Source organism: Saimiri boliviensis, chromosome X, assembly GCF_048565385.1.
Source record: "Saimiri boliviensis isolate mSaiBol1 chromosome X, mSaiBol1.pri, whole genome shotgun sequence".
Taxonomy (NCBI): domain Eukaryota; kingdom Metazoa; phylum Chordata; class Mammalia; order Primates; family Cebidae; genus Saimiri; species Saimiri boliviensis.
In genome coordinates, this window is record NC_133470.1 from 135,873,582 (window position 1) to 135,893,169 (window position 19,588).

The 19,588-nt window shown below is 35.8% G+C and overlaps 1 protein-coding gene across 5 annotated transcripts in view; it reads right to left on the bottom strand.

Moving 5' to 3' along the window:
• DIAPH2 (diaphanous related formin 2) overlaps positions 1-19,588 on the bottom strand; it is a 914,837-nt gene that overhangs the window by 639,675 nt on the left and 255,574 nt on the right. For all 5 annotated transcript variants that reach the window (XM_074391645.1, XM_074391644.1, XM_074391643.1 and 2 more), the window contains one exon: positions 13,147-13,261. In XM_074391645.1, coding sequence (XP_074247746.1) covers positions 13,147-13,261 — 115 coding nt within the window. The remainder of the gene's footprint in view (positions 1-13,146; positions 13,262-19,588) is intronic.

A 19,588-nucleotide genomic window follows, 5' to 3' on the forward strand; every position in this document is an offset into this window, starting at 1 on the left:
AAACCTAGGAATGCCATGATTACAACAAAACAGGAAAGAAGGCAGAGAGACCCATTAGGATTCCGCTGAAGTCACCAAAGAAAGAGATATTATAAGATTTATTAAAATCAAATTATATATATCCACGTGTGAATGCAGCTTCTTAAATGACCTCCAAATGTTCCCTGTAGTCTTGGTAGTCATGCCCTAGAGTAATTCCGCTATCAGTGTGTAAGGGTTGAACCTAGTTACATGTTATTAATGATGAAATTAGGCTATAAAGGACTGTGACTTCATTATTGTTTTCATTCTCTCTCTGCACTGCTTGGCTTTCACTCTGATGAAGCAAATGGACTTTTGTGAGTTGCCCTATTGAGAGGCCCATGAACCAAGGGTGGGATCTGGACAACAAATATCCAAGAATGAAGGCCCTCAGTCCAATGGCTCTGGAGGAACTGAATCCTGCCAATCATATGACTGAGCTTAGAAACAAATCATTCACCAGTCAAGCCTTCACACAGGACCACAACCCTGACAACATCTTGTATACAACCTCGTGAGAGACTTTGAAACAGAGCACGGAGCTGAGATCTGCCAAGATTCCTGAATCTGTGAGAAATTAAATGAGTGTTCTGTTAATTGCTAAATTTGGAGATAATAGGTTATGCAGCTATAGGTAATCAATATTATTCACAACAATAACATAAAAAGCTAAAGTTCTTTCAACATGACAGTCATACACAAAATGTTAACCTGCTTTCAAGTGCAATTGTATTCCTAGAAGCATGCATTAGAATAGGGGAGAGATTTTTCTATTATAATTTTGAATTTCCTGGGACATCTCCCATTAGGTGTTTGTAGGGCACCTAATAACAAAATTTAACTTGCTCGATCAGCACACCTACCTTACAAGATGATAAGCATTGTTTTAAAAATAACATTAGTGATCACTGTAAGAAAGATAATGATAATATAAATGAGCCTATCTTAAAATTAGGCAAAACTGAGTAATGAACACAAATTACTGAAAAAAAATTTGAAAAGAATGCATTAAATTTGTCTCACCAACAAGGATTAATTGACTAAATGGAAGATTACCTGTATATAATGCTTCAGAAAAGCTACCAGATTTGTACTTCTCTAAATTAATTTCTTAAGTCAGACAAACCTCTTGTTCTTCTTATATAATGTAAGATATATTGGGAACTGGTTTCACTGCCATAAATGTCCAGTAAGAACAAAGCACACCTCCTTTTATACAGCAATATTACAATTTTCCACTGGATTTCAATGTAAATAATTTCTACTTGCTAACATAAAACTAATTTATTGGCCAGGCATGGTGGCTCACACCTGTAGTCCCAGCACTTTGGGAGGCTGAGGCACGTGGATTACCTGAGGTCAGGAGGTCGAGACCAGTCTGGCCAACATGGCAAAACACCATCTCTACTAAAAATACAAAAATCAGCCAGACATGTTGGTGTGCACCTATAATCCCAGCTACTAAGGAAGCTGAGGCAGAATAATCACTTGAACCCAGGAGGCGGAGGTTGCAGTGAGCTGAAATTGTGCCACTGCACTCCATCCTGGGTGACAGAGCAAGACTGTCCCAAAACAAAAGAAAACAAACAAAAACAACAACAACAACAACAAAACCCTAATTTACTTAGAACAATGATTCCAAATATGAATAAACTATATGATTTAGAAATGCTATTAACAGAACTCTTGTTATTGTGCTTAATCTACATATTTACGAGCAAAAATCACTGAAATGGGGAAAGGCAGTCACACTAACTCATAGCTAAAAAGTGTCATATTAAAATAACACAAGGTGTCTATAATGTTATGAAGCTAACTTGAAAAGAGGCCAAGTGAAAAACTGATTTCATTACTTTATGCATCTCAAGTATATTAATATATCATTACTAAATGCCTAATGACATGAAGACCACATTCCTTCACTCATTATTTGAAAAGACAGACTTCAAGTCACAGAAATGTTTTACCACTGACAGATTCTATATAGAAAATGCCTAAAAAAAATCTTAGTTATAGAAAGAACCTTATTTCTTTCCATGGATAATGTACAGCTTCCTAGTTTTGGCTTGAGCTCTGAAGAAATGTCTTCAGTGCCAGGATAATAGGATTACATATTTCACAAGATAATACAATATATGTGGAACTATATGACTAACCATATGAAAAAGGGATCAGTTAACTGTGCAACAGAATTCAAATTACTAAGGGCACACTAGCCATTACAAGTCATTGTTACAGCATACAGATGTGATTAAGAAGAAACCTGGGCTCAAATCACCATTTTGCCACTTACTAGACAGGTAAACGAAATATTGCTTAATCTCCCATAGTCTCAGTTTCTTAACCTATAAAACAACATTACAAGTACCTAGGGTTGGTATGAAGTTGGTATGATATGGATTTAAAATAATTATCATAGCTCTTGGGATATGTTTAATAAATGTACTATTGTTTTTATTATGATTATTACTATTGTTACTGTTAGATGGTATATTAATAGAAGTAGTACAATCACCACACTATTGTCAATATGTACAGATGGAGTTATTTTGAAGTCTATTTGCTCTGAAGGCAGGAGATACTCTGTTTCAACTTCTCTCTACAATTGGTGACTTATAATTAAACAATGGCATGTATCTCTGGCTCAAACATCCCTTGTGCCTTCTTTTACATAAAGGGAGTGATTAATGCTAGAAAATGCCAAATGGAAATGAATGTGTGTCATCGTAAGTTGAAACACTTAAAATGTCCATAATGAAAAAAAAAAAAAAACACCACTTTTGGCAAAGTGAGATACAAAAATAATTATTTATATTCAAATCCAAAAAACTTTAGATATAATTAAAATGACAAAATTATGGGCCAGGTATGGTGGCTTAAACCTGTAATCCTAGCACTGTGGGAGGCTGAAGCAGGTAGATTGCTTTGAGACCAGCCTAGGCAATATGGTGAAACCCTATCTCTACAAAACATTAGCCAGGTGTGGTGGTGCATATTTATAGTCCCAGCTATCTGGGAGGCTCAGGTGGGAGGATCACCTGACCCTGGGAGGCTGAGGCTGCAGTGAGCTGTAATCATGCCACTGCACTCCAGCGTGGGTGACAGAGTGAGACCCTGAAAAAAAAAAAAGAAAGAAAGGAAAGGAAAGGAATTATGTACATGTATTGTCCCCCTTAAATTCATATGTCCCAACCTACCCATAAGGTGATAGTATTGGGAGGTGGGGCATACGAAAGTTGATCATGTCATGAGGGCAGAGCCTTCATGATTCTATTAGTGCCCTTATAACAAAGATCCCAGAAAGAGAGCTCACCACTTCTACCACGTGAAGTTACAGAAAAAAGCTACCCTCCATAATCCAGAAAGCAGCCCCTCACGAGACACCAAATATACCAGTACCTTAATCTTGGATTCTTAGTCTCCAGAAGCATGAGTAATAAATTTCTGTTGTTTATAAGCTAACCAATTTATGATATTTTGTGATAGCAGCCCAAACACACTAAGATAGTTAAGTACCGTTTTTGGTTTCCTGCCTGAAAGAATTAAGCCTTCCTGGTTTGTTACCATATATATTAAAGCTGATACTACAGAAGGATGCATGTTGTGTCATTAAGATGACAAATTATTTTTTAGAACACCAACTCTCTCTGGACACGTTACCACCTTCTCATAAGGGCTGTGCACTCTGAGACTGACATCTCATTAATTTCAAGTCAATTGCAAGAATTTCTGTATTATGAAGACAAAGATGAATAACACTTTACCACTCTTTTGTCTTTTAATTAGTTCACAAAATATAGAAGAATGTATTGAGCAATCAAGCAAGGGTGGGTAACTTCAGAAGCAGCCAGTTGATTCTAAGACTAAGAAACATGCTTTAAAATATGATCCTAAAGAAAAAATGCTTTTACATACACACATCTTCAAACTCAGTTATACCATAAGGTTGAAGCTATGTCCAATATTTCAAGCACTGCAAAATGACATTTATAGGCATTTCAAATATTTATAACACCTCGATTTCCTGTTATTATTAAAGCTAAATTGCACTATAGAAATATATTATTAAAGAAGCTAAATTTTATTAAGCTCTGATGTTTATTTCTTTTATCTCCTCCAAGCAACATTAAAAGCAAAGAAATTGCTTACTACTTCTAACCATACTATCTTTGGTCTTCCTGAAGCCTCTAGAGAACCCTAGAAATTCTAATTAGAATTATCAGTTATAAGCTACATATTTTATTATTATTTCAAATTTAGTTAATATCAACCACCATTACTTTCAATCTTATATAATATCATTATTGTCTATAATTACTATAGGCATTCTAGTCCTGATGTTTATATGCTCCCAAATATCGTCAAATCAAATAATGCAAAAACTAGAACATATATACAAATTCCAACACTTACATATATGATACATATGCAAACTACTAACAGAGTATTCTCCAGCTGTTTCTAACATATATATTTCATAAATTCAGAGAGTATTTTGAAATATATTTTATAATATAACATTATGACTTATGACGAGAATGCAAATGTCATAAGCATGAAGGTACAAGATTTGGGAACGAGAATGGACCTTAGAGATGTAGATTAAGAATTCATACTAGTCAGGATATCATCATATCTTTCCTACTTATATTTATTCAGTCAATGATTATAAGCTATCTATAAATTCCCATCACCTATCTGTCCACAAAAAGCTTATTCAAGGGCTAATCACCAAATTACCAAACCGCTAATGCTTAAAGAATAAAACCCAAATTCTTCCATGTGAAGTTTCCTTACCACCTTCGCTACAAAGTCTCTTCATTCCAGAGTCCTAACCCAAGGCTGACTGCATCTGCTTTCAATGCAATATGCATTTCACCCCTCCTTATTGATAAATTAAATGAACCATAGATCACTGGCCCAAGACTGTCTCCAAACTTTAAGTTCCAATTTAACAAATGGAAACCTTAGTATTAACTGAGGACTGGTTCCAGGAGCCCTTGTGGATACTAAAACGTGGAAATATTCAAATGCCTGATACAAATGGCATAGTATTCATCTAGAAGCTACACATATCCTCCCATATACTTTAAATCATCTCTAGATTAGTTATAATACTTAAATATTAGGTTGGTGCAAAGTAATTGCAGTTTCTGCCATTAATGTAAATACTATTTATAATAATGTAAATACTGTAAATATCTGTAAATAGTTGTTACACTGTATTTTTTACATTTCTTCCTTTGGAGACAGGGTCTAGCTCTGTCATCCTGGCTGGAGTACATCGGCACCGATCATGGCTCATTGCAGCCTCAAACTTCCAGGTTCAAGTGACCCTCTCACCTCAGCCTCCCAAGTAACTGGGACTGCAGGTGCATGTCACCACACCCAGTTAATTTTTTTTTTTTTAAACATTTTGCAGAAGCTGGTTTCAAACTTCTGGGTCCAAGTGATCCTCTCACCTCAGCCTCCCAAAGTCCTGAGATTATATGCATGAGTCACCACACCCAGTGCATTTATATTTTTAATTTTTTCCAAATACTTTCTATCTATGGTTGGTTGAAGCCAGGGATGCAGAGGCCTACACAAAGATGAAAGGCAAACTGTATATTTTAAATAGCTGAGCTTCAGCCAATAGCAAACGGCCAAACTTCAACTAACTGTAGGTAGCCAACTGATGAGCCTATGCCCAAACAAGGCAAATGCCTCATTGCACCACGCCCAGATGAGATGAATGACTATCTGTAGCCAATTAAATGATTAAATGATGTTTCTACTTTGTTCCCATGTTCATGCTATAAAAGTTTGAGGCTCACAGTGAAACTCTGCTGGTTCTGAGAGTTTCCCAATTCATGAATGATTCTTTGCTCAAATGAACTCTGTTAAATTTGATTTGTATAAAGTTTTTCTTTTAACATTTTACTCTTGGTATTCTCTAGCTAGAATGCCATCTTTCCTTCCTTCTTTCCCAATAGAAATTCTATTAAAATTTTTAAGTCCCAGCTCTAATTATACTACCTCTAGGATATCTGCTAACCCTACTCAAAATTATATTTTTTGTACCTCAATGTCTTTAAAAATATACCTATTCTAACATTTACTACAACTTGACTAAATATACTGAGCATTCTCCTACCTCTCTCAGTAGACTGTAAGTTCCTTGGTGCCTTGACAAGATCTTACTCATTTCTTTCCATTCCATTCAGTATAGAACCTTGCACATAATAGGTACTCTACAAACATAAGCTAAATGAATTGAGAGATCCATTCTTTCCTAAAACAGAAATAATCTGTTTAAATAACACATGAAAAATAATTTCCTCTTAAACTCTAAGAGTAATTTAGGAAGTATAATTTTATGCTACTTTCACATATTAAAAGTTAAACATTTAAATATTATAGATATCAGAATTTGTGTATTTTAAAGCTCCAATTTAGCTCTTAAACAACTTTCTGAAAAATAAAATTTTAGTGCTTTGCAGAACACTTAGCGAGGACAGAGACATGAGCTCTTCTATGCTCTTGCAGTAGTGAAAAACAGAGGTTTTGGAACACTGGTCTAAGAGATTTAGAAATAGGTATTAGCAAAAACAGGAATGACGTTCCTTCTGGAATACAGATGAGTAAGCTGCAATGAACAGCAAAATAGGGGGAAAAGTTGCCCTAGAGATAAGAAAACCAGAGCAGTGAAGTTTTAAGTTTGATGGAACCAGACCCTCCTGCTGATTTCCTACTAAACCTGCCACCTACTGACCACATATGAATCAAGGCATTGCGAATGACAAGGAACTTCAGCTATTACAGTAACATCAATCAATAGTTACTGCGTGTTACAAAAGAATGGCAGTTTAGGGTCATTAAAATTTGTTTTAGCTATGGTGTGCATGTCTGAAATAGGCTATGATGCACAATTGATCCCATACATGTCCTTTCAGAAGTAAATTTTAGTAAAAGTAATGGTACTGAAAGGTGATCCTTTCCAGATTTCTACTTAAATATCGAAAATTAGGGAAGTCGTAGTAGTATGGAATAGAAAATTCAAAGAATCGAAGTTAAGAGGAATGAAAATAAAGCATTCTCAGCAATACATACATAAGAGGTTTTATATGAATTTTGTTTGGTTTTGATTTGGTTTGATTAGGTTTTGGCAGCTGCAGTAAGAATTGCTTCAATTCTGACTGATTAGCTCTACCAAGTGCTGAAAAGAATAGCAGTAAATTCTGCTGAATTAACAGTTGTAGTAAAGCATCAATAACTAAGACAGACAGACACACACACACACACACACACACACACACACACACACACACACACAGCATCAGGTTAAAGGAAAGGGATACCAAACAATGTGCTGGGTGCTTTAAATATATAACCTTGTTTAATTCTCACAATACTACTAGGTAAACAATAGTCTATTCATTTTACGCATAAGAAAATTCAGTCTCCAAGGTTACAATCACAGCTGGAATGCAAGTATGTGCGAATTTATTTCCTTCGGCTTTTCCTACTATACTACAGTATCTTTAAGAACTTCATAATGGATTTTACACTTACCTCACTGTCTCTTACTTGAGTTTCTTCACTGGGAAAATAGAGTCTGTGCTTAATAACTTCTAAGATCCAGACTAATTCTAAAATTTTATAAAATCTCTGATTCTTGTAGCACTCAATTCAAATAAGTCAATAATCAAAAGAGTAAATGCTCTATAGAAAATATGCAAAGAAATGGAGGGGGAAGTTTACAGAAAAAGAAAAGTTATGCCTGTACGGAAATCAAACACTTTTTGGAATAAATGAAGAGAGATACAACATACCAAATACTTGGGGATGCAGCAAAAGCAGTATTAAAAGGAAAGTTCATAGCACTAAACCTACCTGAAAAGGTTATAAAGATCTCAAATTAAAGATCTAGCTTCACACCTAGAGGAACCAAAAAAACAAGAGCAAATCAACACAAAAGCTAGCATTGGAAATGAATAAAATCAGGGAAGAACTGAATGACATTGATACGAAAAAATCCATACAAAAGATTAACTAACCAAAAGTTGATTCATAGAATGCATAAACAAGATAAATGGACCACTACCTAGATTAACAAAGAATAAAAGAGACCATCCAAACTAACGCAATCAAAAACAACAAAGGTGACATTATAAATGATCCTGAAGAAAAACAAAAGATCCTCAGAAACTGTTACGTATACTTCTGTGCAAACCAACTACAAAATCTAGAGGAGATAGATAAATTCCTGGAAACACATAACCCCCCAAGATTGAATCAGGAAGAAACAGACCAATATTGAAGTTCCAGAATTAAATCATTACAAAAAAATGTAATGACCAAAAAAAAAGCCCCAGAACAGACAGATTCACAGCTGAAGTCTACCAGACATAAAAAGAAGACCTGGTACCAATTCTACTGGAACTGCTTCAAAGCACTGAGGAGGAGGGACTCCTCACAACTCTTTCTATGAAGCTAGAATCACCCTCATACCAAAACCTGGGAGAGATACAACGAAACATGAAATCTACTGGCCACTATCCCTAATGAACATAGACACAAAAATTCTCAACAAAATACTAGCAAACCAAATCAAGCAGAACATCAGAAACTTAATTTGCCAAGATCAAGTAGGCTTTATTTCTTGGATGCAATATGTGTCAACATATACAAATCAGTAAGTGGGATTCATCACAAAAACAGAATTAAAAAAAAAAAAAAACATTTGATCATCTCAACAGACATGGAAAAGCCATCAACAAGATCCAGCATTCCCTTTATGATAAAAGTCCACAAGAAAGTAGGCATACTTCAAAATAATAAGAGCTATCTATGACAAACCCTCAGCCAACATCACACTGAATAAAAAATAACTGGAAGCACTCTCCTTGAGAACTGGAATAAGACAAGGATGCCCACTTTCATTGTATCTATTAAACACAATACTGGAACTTCTTGGAATAGAAATCAGGCAAGAGAAAGGAATAAAAGACAACTGAATAGGAAAAGACGTCAAACTATCTCTCCTCACAGACAATATAATCCTATACCCAGAAAACACTAAAGACTCTTCCAAAAGCTTCCTGGAACAGATCAACAATTACAGTAAAGTTTCAAAATACAAACTTGATGTATAAAAGCTAGTATCATTTCTATATACTAACAACTCTCAAACTGAGAGCCAAAACAAGAATGCAATATCATTTACAATAGGCAAAAAAAAAAAAAAAAAAAATGAAATACCTAGGTATACATCTAACCAAGAAGGTGAAAGATCACTATAAGGAGAGCCACAAAACACTGATAAAAGAAATAATCAATGACACAAATGGAAGAACATTTCATGCTCATAAATGGGAAGAGTCAATATCATTAAAATGGCCATACTGCCCGAAGCAATTTACACATTCAACACTATTCCTACCAAACTACTACCAATGTCATTTTTCACAGGTTTAGACAAAACTATTCTAAAATTCACATAGAATCAGAAAAGAGGCCAAATAGCCAAAGCAATCCTAAGCAAAAAGAGCAGAGTCAGAGGCATCATATTACCTGACCACAAACTATATTACAAGGCTAGAGTAACCAAAACAGCATGGTACTGGTACAAAAACAGAAACACAGACCAATGGAACAGACTAAGAGAATCAAGAAATAAAGCTGCACACCTACATCTATCTGAATTTTGACAAAGTCAAACAAAAATAAGCAGTGGAGAAAGGACTACCTATTCAATAAATGGTGCTGTGATGGCTGTATAGCCATATGCAGAACAAAACTGGAACCCTGTCTTTCACCATACACAAAAAGTAACTCAAAATGGATTAAAGAATTAAATTAAAGACCTCAAATTATACAAATCCTATAAGTAAACCTAGGAAACGCCACTCTGGACATCTGTCTTGTGAAATAACTTATGACTAAGTTCTCAAAAACAACTGCAACAAAAATTGATAAGTGAGACTTAATTAAACGAAGTAGCTTCTGCACAGCAAAAGAAACTATCAACAGGATAAACAGACAAGCTGTACAATAGAGGAAAATATTCATGAACTATGCATCTCACAAAGGTCTAATACCCAGAACCTGCAAAGAACGTAAGGAAATCAACAACTAAAAAAGAAATAATCCAATCAAAAAGTGAGCAAAGGACATGAACCGATACTTCTCAAAAGGTAACATATGGGCTGGGCATGGTGGCTCACGCCTGTAATCCTAGCACCTTGGGAAGCTGAGGCAGGTGGATCACCTGAGGTCAGGAGTTTGAGACCAGCCTGGACAACATGAAACCCTGTCTCTACTAAAAATACAAAAATTAGCTGGGTATGGTGGTGGGTGCCTGTAATCTCAGCTACTCAGGAAACTGAGGCAGGATAATCACTTGAACCTGGGAGGTGGAGGTTGCAGTGAGCTGAGATCATGCCACTGCTCTCCAGTCTGGGCAACAAGAGTGAAACTTTATCTCAAAAAAAAAAAAAAAAAGAAAGAAAGAAAGAAAGAGAGAAACACATACAAGTGGCTGACAAACATATGAAAAAACGCTCATAACACTATCAGGGAAATGAAAATCAAAACTACAATAAGATACCATATCACACCAATCAGAATGGCTATTGTTAAAAAGCCAAAACAAAAACAAAAACAACCCCAAGCAGATGCTGGCAAAGCTATGGAGAAAACAGAATGCTTATACACTGTTGGTAAGAATGGAAATTAGTTCAGCTATGGTAGAAAGCAGTTCGGAGAGTTCTCAAATAACTTAATACGAACTATCATTCTACTCAGCAATCGCATTACTAGGTTTAAATCCAAAAGAAAATAAATCAGTCCTCCCAAAAGATACACATACTTTTATGTGCATCACAGCACTGTTCACAATAGCAAAGACGTGGAATCAACCTAGGTGCCCATCAACAGTGGATTGGATTAAGAAAATGTGGTGTATATATATACCACGGAATACTATACAGTCATAATTTAAAAAATCATATCCTTTGCAGGAACATGGATGCAGCTGGATGCCATTATCTTAAGCGATTAAAGCAGGAACAGAAAATTAAATATAGCATGTTCTCACTTATAAGTGGGAGCTAAATACTGGGTATTCCTGGACACAAAGATGGGAATGAGAGCCCCTGGGGCCTAATAGAGCAGAAGGAGGGAAGAGGGCAAGGATTAAAAAACTAATGGTCAGTTACTACGCTCATCACTACCTAGGTGATGGGATCATTTGCATCCTAAACCTTGGAATCACGCAACATACCCATGTGACAAACCTGCACATGAAACCCCTGAATATGAGTTAAAATTATTTTTTAAAATGAAAGTAAAATAAAATTGCCTGTGAATATAAGAAAATATGCTCAATTTCACTTTGTATTCAAAAAGTAAAAATTATAACAACAATGATTTAACATTTTTACCTCTGAGATGGGCAAAGGTTTTGGGAAACAGATATTCACATATATTCTTTGTGACACTGTAAATTGATGCAAACTCATTCAGAACGTAATTTCATACTACCTTTAAAATTTTTAAATTTACACAGCATTTTATCCAGGAATTTTACTTGTAGTATTTATCTTACAGATAGTTGAACATTTGTGAAAAACAGGATATACAGAGTCATGTTTACCACAGCATTTCTTAAATTGGCAGAAGAGTAGAACTAATCTAAATAGTCATTAATATGGGATTAATTAAGATAGGTCCATACACAAAATTCTATGCAGTATGTAAAAAGAACACAGTGGATAAACACAAGCACCTATAGAATAATCTTTGGACACAACTGGTAAAAACAGCAAGAAATAAAAAACAAAAAATGATAAATGCACATATGTGTTGAGAGGCATAGACTATTTATTTCTAGGATAAAATGTGAAAAATTAGAAGTAATGATTTTATCTGGACAAAATGCTGTATTTCTGAGATTGAAGGGAGATTTACATTTGTTATACTACCTTATTTTACTATATGAATAATTTGCTATAAGCATGAACACTTCACTACAAGCAACTTTTTAACTTTAAAAAGTGATTATAGTAAATGATAAATACTTGAGTCATTAAAGAATTCTTTAAATGTGAGGCCTACGATACCAAATGAGAAAAAAAAGGTAGGCCTAATAGTAGTAACTTTTTTAAAAGGTCAAAATTCTTCAGAATAGTCTAATCACCACAGATTTTATGTGTATGTGAACCTCAATTTACAAAGAACAACAAACACAGCACAACAACCTCCAGTGTACATAATCTAAAAAAAATTTTTCATACCTCTATTCTCCAAAATTTATATTCTCGTATTCTAAGGCATAATGTGACAAATCATACAAATGAATGGTAAAGGTGCAAGGGCATGAGAGTATGGATTCTTTCCATTTTTCAATTGCAAGGACTCACTGAGACAAAAAATACTATCCTTAACTGAACTATCACTTCTGCAATGATTAGTGAAATAATCATGTTAACAAAATACCAAAAGTTAATGAACCATAATGATTATGAGATTGAGAAGCTACCTGTATAGTATCAAAATCATGTGTGAAATTCCCAAGTGAATAAATGATCTAATAACAAAGTACTGTATTATCAAATCAGTAAATAATACTTATAAGGTACTAGATTTTGATATTAATCCAAAATATCTAATTAAAGCAAAAACTATAGCATTTCCCAAGAATCCAAATTGATAATAATACAAGCATGACAGGAAAGACTATTAAGACTATAGGACCAATCTTACTTCAATTTCATGAAAAATTCTGAGACTTTAGTGTTCTCTTACATTATTTACTCTTACATGATGAATTAACAGATTTATCTCCCCTACTTTTCAGTAAAAATGACGATTTTATAATGGAGCAGTGCAACACACATATTTAACAATAATAAACCCTGTGTTCTCAGAAGAATAATAACACTTACGTGTAATAAAATTCAAAGGTAAAATAAATTTCCTTCTTTAGTTATTAGGTAAAATACGGTTAAACGTCCACCTATTTATGTTTCACCCTGTCTAGTGCGGGAAAAGTACACATACACATTACTAGAAATTTTTAGCAAAGCACTGAATTAAATTATACCTGAATCAGAAACTTATATTTTATTTTTAAAAATGTACCTTTTATCTGAGTAGCAAAATTGAGTGCCAATTTTGCGAAGAGATCTGGATTCTCAAACTTGTCTTCTTTAACTTTTAACCAGAAACAGTTTTCAGATAATTCTGTGGGCTCAACCTGAAACAAAAAGAACAAAGATTCTAAATTATAATTTCCTTTATTTCTCTATCCTCGAAGTCAATTTCAGGATGTACCTAAATAATACTTGTAAATATTCATTGGGAAACTCAGAATTGTGTGAAGAAATGGTACACAATAGCAATGGGCCTCATAGCAAATTGCATATTAAATATTATTCTACTTAGGAGGCTTAAAAATAATTTAGGAAATCCTAACCCCAACTCACATAAAACCATCCTCTTCCTGCGTTTTTTAAAACAGGGAAATCAAGAAAAGTGAATTCCCCTTGTTCACTCACTAGGTTTAAGGTAGCATAAGGATAGCTGACACACATCTCCTACTTGGTGTCAGGTACTGTTTAAAGTGATTTGCATATATTAACTAATTTAATCCTTATAATAATGTTTTGACCTGTTATTATCTCTACTTAAAAAAATGAGGAAACAGAACCCAAGAAAGTTTAAGTGGCTACCCAAATTAGTAAATGGCAGAGCTGGGACTTAAATCTAGATGTGTGCTCCAGGGGACTATGGTCTTAACTACTCCCCAAGATTAGAACTTTATCTTCCATTATCCTGTGAAGCTTTGTGATGTGTAACTACCATTACACTGTATACTATACTGTTAAACTAGGAAGCATATCATTACAATAACAGAGGCAGACAACTAAGCAACAGCTTTGTAATCCAGTATTTTGATGAACTGTACCTAATTTTTTAAGAAGAAAGCCTACATTCTAAAACCATTTAATACAAGTTTACTCTTATGAGCTAATCATAAATGTATGCAAAAGATTGAAAAATGATTTAATCATTCTTTTTAAACCAACTTACTACTTATATGCTGTCTAATACTGTAAATATGCTCTTGGATGAGACATTTCCCCAAATGGTTGTCTGGGTAAATATGGATTTTCATTAAAATATTAGTTCCCACTAAATAAGGACTCTGTCAATCTACATAATAACCTTTTAAAAGAAGCATATTATTTGATAATAATAAAGCCAAACAACATTCAGAAGAAAGTAATTTCAAACATCCTATCAAAAAATAATTAAGGTAAGTCAACACTAAATATCGTCACTTATTCCATACTATTTGGAAGTGTAAAACTAAAAAAAAAAGTTATTCATTAAGAAAAAAAATAAGATAAAAAGGCTCAATAATACCAAGGATTTTAAGAAAAATGGGGAAGAGGCTTCAAGAGGATCACTGCAACAAGAAGAGCTAACAATCCTAAATATATACGCACCCAATACAGGAGCACCCAGATACATAAGGCAAGTTCTTAATGACTTACAAAGAGACTTAGACTCCCACACAATAATAGTGGGAGACTTTAACACCCCATTGTCAATATTAGACAGATCAACCAGACAGAAAATCAACAAGGATATCCAGGACCTGAACTCAGACCTGGAACAAGCAAACCTAATAGACATTTACAGAACTCTCCACCCCAAATCCACAGAATATACATTCTTCTCAGCACCACATCACACCTACTCTAAAATTGACCACATGATTGGCAATAAATCACTCCTCAGCAAATGCAAAAGAACAGAAATCATAACAAACAGTCTCTCAGACCACAGTGCAATCGAGTTAGAACTCAGAATGCAGAAACTAACTCAGAACCGCACAGCTTCATGGAAACTGAACAACTTGCTCTTGAATGTTGACTGGATAAACAATGAAATGAAGGCAGAAATAAAGATGGTCTTCGAAAACAATGAGAACGAAGACACAACATACCAGAATCTCTGGGACACATTTAAAGCAGTCTCTAGAGGAAAATATATAGCAATGAGTGCTCACATGAGAAGAAAGGAGAGATCTCAAATTGACACCCTATCATCAAAATTGAAAGAGCTAGAGGAGCAAGATCAAAAAAACTCAAAACGTAGCAGAAGACAGGAAATAACTAAGATCAGAGCAGAACTAAAGGAAATAGAGACACAAAGAACTTCTCAAAAAATCAATAAATCCAGGAGCTGGTTTTTTGAAAAGATCAACAAAATAGACAGACCACTAGCCAGATTAATAAAAAAGAAAAGAGAGAATAACCAAATTGACGCAATAAAAAACGATAAAGGGGATATCACCACAGATTCCACAGAAATCCAAACCATCATCAGAGATTATTACAAACAACCCTATGCACATAAACTAGTAAACCTGGAAGAAATGGATAAATTCCTGGACACCTGCATCCTCCCAAGCCTAAACCTGGAAGAAGCCGAAACCCTGAATAGACCAATAACATGGTCTGAAGTCGAGGCAGCAATAAACAGCCTACCACCAAAAAAAAGCCCAGGTCCAGATGGGTTCACATCTGAATTCTACCAGACATACAAAGAGGAGCTGATACCATTCCTTCTGAAACTATTCCAGACAATCCAAAAAGAGGGAATCCTTCCCAAATCATTTTATGAGACAAACATCATCCTGATACCAAAACCCGGCAGAGACTCAACAAGAAAAGAAAATTTCAGGCCAATATCCATGATGAACATAGATGCAAAAATCTTCAATAAAATACTGGCAAACCGATTGCAACAGCATATCAAAAAGCTCATCCACCATGATCAAGTAGGATTCATCCCGGGGATGCAAGGCTGGTTCAACATACGCAAGTCCATAAACGTAATTCACCACATAAACAGAACCATAGACAAAAACCACATGATTATCTCAATTGATGCAGAGAAGGCTTTTGACAAAATTCAACAACCCTTTATGCTAAAAACCCTCAATAAACTAGGTATTGACGGAACGTATCTCAAAACAATAAAAGCTATTTACGACAAACCAACAGCCAATATCATACTGAATGGGCAAAACTGGAAGCATTCCCTTTGAAATCTGGCACTAGACAAGGATGCCCTCTCTCACCACTCCTATTCAATATAGTATTGGAAGTTCTAGCCAGAGCAATCAGGCAAGAAAAAGAAATAAAGGGTATCCAAATTGGAAAGGAGGAAATCAAATTGTCTCTATTTGCAGATGACATGATTGTATATCTGGAAGACCCCATCATCTCAGCCCAAAATCTCCTGAAACTGATAAACAACTTCAGCAAAGTCTCAGGATACAAAATCAACGTGCAAAAATCACAAGCATTCCTATACACCAGTAATAGACTTCAAGAGAGCCAAATCAAGAACGAACTGCCATTCACAATTGCTACAAAGAGAATAAAATACCTAGGAATACAACCAACAAGGAACATAAAGGACCTCTTCAAGGAGAACTACAAGCCATTGCTCAACGAAATAAGAGAGGACACAAACAGATGGAGAAACGTTCCATGTTCATGGTTAGGAAGAATCAACATCGTGAAAATGGCCATACTGCCCAAAGTAATTTACAGATTCAACACTATTCCCATCAAGCTACCAATGACCTTCTTCACAGAACTGGAAAAAAACACCTTAAACTTCATATGGAACCAAAAGAGAGCCCGCATAGCCAAGTCAATTCTAAGCAAAAAGAACAAAGCAGGAGGCATCACACTACTGGACTTCCAACTATACTACAAGGCTACAGTAATCAAAACAGCATGGTACTGGTACCAAAACAGAGATATAGACCAATGGAACAGAACAGAGGCCTCAGAGGAAATACAACATACCCACAACCATCTGATCTTCGACAAACCTGACAAAAACAAGCAATGGGGAAAGGATTCCGTTTAATAAATGGTGTTGGGAAAACTGGCTAGCCATGTGCAGAAAGCAGAAACAGGACCCCTTCCTGACACCTTACACCAAAATTAACTCCAGATGGATTAAAGACTTAAACATCAGACCTAACACCATAAAAACCCTACAAGAAAATCTAGGCAAAACCATTCAGGACATAGGTGTAGGCAAGGACTTCATGACCAAAACGCCAAAAGCAAGGGCAACAAAAGCCAAAATAGACAAATGGGACCTAATCAAACTCCACAGCTTCTGCACGGCAAAAGAAACAGTCATTAGAGTGAATTGGCAACCAACAGAATGGGAAAAAATTTTTGCAGCCTACCCATCTGACAAGGGGCTGATATCCAGAATTTACAAAGAACTAAAGCAGATCTACAAGAAAAAAAAATACAAGCCCATTCAAAAATGGGCGAAGGATATGAACAGATACTTTACAAAAGAAGACATACAGGAGGCCAACAAACATATGAAAAAATGCTCATCATCACTGGTCATCAGAGAAATGCAAATCAAAACCACATTGAGATACCATCTCATACCAGTTAGAATGGCGATCATTACAAAATCGGGAAACAACAGATGCTGGAGAGGATGTGGAGAAATAGGAACACTTTTACACTGTTGGTGGGAGTGTAAATTAGTTCAACCATTGTGGAAGACAGTGTGGCGATTCCTCAATGACCTAAAAATAGAAATCCCATTTGACCCAGCAATCCCATTACTGGGTATATATCCAAAGGATTATAAATCATTCTACTACAAGGACACGTGCACACGAATGTTCATTGCAGCACTGTTTACAACAGCAAAGACCTGGAACCAACCCAAATGCCCAACGATGATAGACTGGACAGGGAAAATGTAGTACATATACACCATGGAATATTACGCAGCCATCAAAAACGATGAGTTCACGTCCTTTGTAGGGACATGGATGAACCTGGAAACCATCATTCTCAGCAAACTGACACAAGAGCAGAAAATCAAACACCGTATATTCTCACTCATAGGCGGGTGTTGAACAATGAGAACGCATGGACACAGGGAGGGGAGCACTACACACTGGGGTCCGTTGGGGGGAAATGGGGGAGGGACGGGGGTGTGGGGAGGTGGGAAGAGATAGCATGGGGAGAAATGACAGATACAAGTGAGGGGACGGAAGGCAGCAAAGCACACTGCCAGGTGTGTACCTATGCAACAATCTTGCATGTTCTTCACATGTACCCCAAAACCTAAAATGTGATAAAAAAAAAAAGAAGAAAAAAAATAAGATAAAAAGGCTCAATAAATACAAAGGATTTTAAGAAAAATGGGGAAGAGGCTTCAAGATGGCTGACTGGAGGCACGTGGCACTCACATCCTCCATAAAAAGCCAAAAAAAAAAAAAAAAAAAAAAGAGTAGATAATCACAGCATGTAACAACACTGGAATTTGGCAGGGAAGTTACAGAAAATACATGAGGCATGGAAGGAGAGGGAATTCCAGCAGCAAGCCCGGCTGTGATCAGTTTAGAGCCCACAGAAGCTCCCTAATGTGGGAAAAGGGTAAATAACATATCCTCAGTGGTCCAGATTCCGGAACACTGTGAACTCTGAGGATTCTAGCCATAAGAGACCCACTCAGCCTCCACAGGCCCTGAAACTAGTCTTTAGTATACAACGTTACCTGCAGTCTTACAACAGCATTGCTCTAGAAAGGGCATTCACACTGGATCCCACACACGCCACCAAGACCTAAGTAGCTGCAGTATGGCAACAGACTGAGAGCGCAAACTCCATCAGACTACATCCTGCCCTGGGGCTGAATGATTCTCTATCTCCACATCCTTGGAGCCAACTGAAATCCTCCGACATCCACCCAAATGACTGAAGTGGTATGACACTGGCTGGAACCAGCAATGAGACCTGGTCCTAGCACTCTAGCCCACACAGTGTCCTACATCCCAAGGACATGTGGAGCAGCATACTGGAGAGGCCACAGGACAAGAGAGAATGGGACAGTATATTTAAAGTGCCAAAGGGAAAAAAAAAAAAAAAAACAAAAAAAAACCCTGGAAGCCAGTTATATACACCCAGCAAATCGATCCCTCAAAAATGAAGGAGAAATAATGTCTTTCCCAAATACACAAAAACTGAGGGAATTCATCACCACTAGACAAGCCCTGCAAGAAATGTTTAAGGAAGTCCTACATATCTAAAAAAGAATATGTCATCATGAAAGCACATGAAAGTATAAAACTCACATGTAGAGCAGATACACAAATGAGAAAGGACTCAAATATTAACACTATAGAAAACTACCAAACCACACGGATAAACGATAACAAAGAAAGAAAAAACAAAGGATATACAAAACAAACAGAAAGCAATGAACAAAATGACAGGAGTACGTCCTCACCTATCAATAATAAACTTGAATGTAAATTAAATTGCCCACTTAGAAGATATAGACTGGTTGAATCTATTAAAAAGCATGACCCAACTATATGCTTCCAACAAGAAACATATTTCACCTGCAAGACACACATAGACTGAAAATAATAAAATAGAAGATATTAAATTGCAAATGGTAACCAAAAGTGAGGAGTAAACATACATATATCAGATCAAAGATGTTA